We start from the raw sequence: 1,382 nt of genomic DNA, 5'->3' as shown, positions 1-1,382 counted from the left end.
CATCATAAAACAATATTCCTATTCTTTACTGATGTGGAATGTTATCGCTGTAAATACTCACGTTACTGAAACAATAATTTCCCAGTGATGTAATTGTTGTTGGAATATTAACTGATTTTAATGAATCACATTCATAAAAACATTCATATCCAAGTGATTTAACTTCTGGTGGTATTATATTGCCATATTTATTTCTATCATATTGTGTATATTCTATATTTTTACAGATATTTCCTTGTTCTTTTTCGAATAAATATGTTGAATAATCTACTGTATACCATATTATTGTTTTAAATATTCTTCCATCATCAAATGTTTTATCATTTTTATTATAAATATGAAATGTTTCAATATTAGGAAAGAATCTTCTTGAATATTCATTTAATGGAATTGGATTAAAATGAAATCGTTCCATATTTCTTTGAAATCTTTTAATTCCTATTTCTAAATTAATAAAATCTTTAATATCATTAAAATATTTTGATGTTATCATTATTGAATTATGCCCTATTCTTCTTTTTCCAATTATTCCTTTATTGATTTTATTATTGTATATTATTCTTTTGATATTTATTATCATTTCTCTTTCTGATGAATATTCTGAATATTCTTCTTCTTGTTCTATCATTTCTATTATTGTTTTAATATATGTTTCTTCGTTGATTTCTTTATATCTCCATCTTTTTGTGTTTATTTTGTTTTCTTCTTTATATCCTTTTTTAATTTTATTATTTATTATTATTCCTTTCTCTTCTTTTTCTTCTGTTATTATTCTATTGATTTCTTTATTTTCTTCTGTTGTATTGTTTGTTCTTATAATATTTATTATTCTTATTATTATCTTATCTTTTTCTTTTTTAATATTTCCATATGTTATTTCTGTATTTTCTATGATAAGAATTGGTGTTTCTATGTTATATTCTTCTGAATGTATTCTTTCAATTATATGATATTTCCGTATGATTTGTACATTGTTTAATCTTCCTAGTTTTGTTGAATTTTCTATTCTTCTTTCATTTCCTTGACTTGTTCCATTAGGAATACAAATGATTGTTCTTTCATTTTCTTCTTTCTTTTCTACTTCTTTCTTAATATTATTGAATATCATTGATAATTTACTTTCTGCTTTAATCATCATTTCTACTCCTTTAATATTTTCTTTTCTGATTTTCACATTCTTCTTATCATTGGAAATGATTTCTTCAATTATTTTCTTTTCTTCTTCTTTTAAATATTTCATTCTATCAACTCTTTCATATTCATTTCCATCATACAAATACACATCCATGTCATCATATTCAATATCAATTATCATTGTTATTGTTTTACGTTTCATCTTTTATTTATTTTTAAGTTCATTAAACTGTAACTTAAATTTTAAT

General features: G+C 21.9%; 1 protein-coding gene across 1 annotated transcript, besides 2 other annotated features; it reads right to left on the bottom strand.

The window, feature by feature from the left end:
- Positions 1-25: 25 nt before the first annotated feature.
- EDI_089870 (uncharacterized protein) lies at positions 26-1,315 on the bottom strand (the record flags this gene model as incomplete). Its single annotated transcript, XM_001739887.1, has 1 exon — positions 26-1,315. One exon carries the CDS (start codon positions 1,313-1,315, stop codon positions 26-28), a length of 1,290 nt encoding a protein of 429 aa, XP_001739939.1.
- Positions 462-641: a microsatellite.
- Positions 682-858: a microsatellite.
- Positions 1,316-1,382: the final 67 nt, after the last annotated feature.

This window comes from Entamoeba dispar, genomic scaffold, assembly GCF_000209125.1.
Source record: "Entamoeba dispar SAW760 scf_1105229462527 genomic scaffold, whole genome shotgun sequence".
Lineage (NCBI taxonomy): Eukaryota > Evosea > Mastigamoebida > Endamoebidae > Entamoeba > Entamoeba dispar.
Note: the sequence above shows the minus strand (reverse complement) of the source record. Positions and strands in the feature narration are given on the sequence as shown.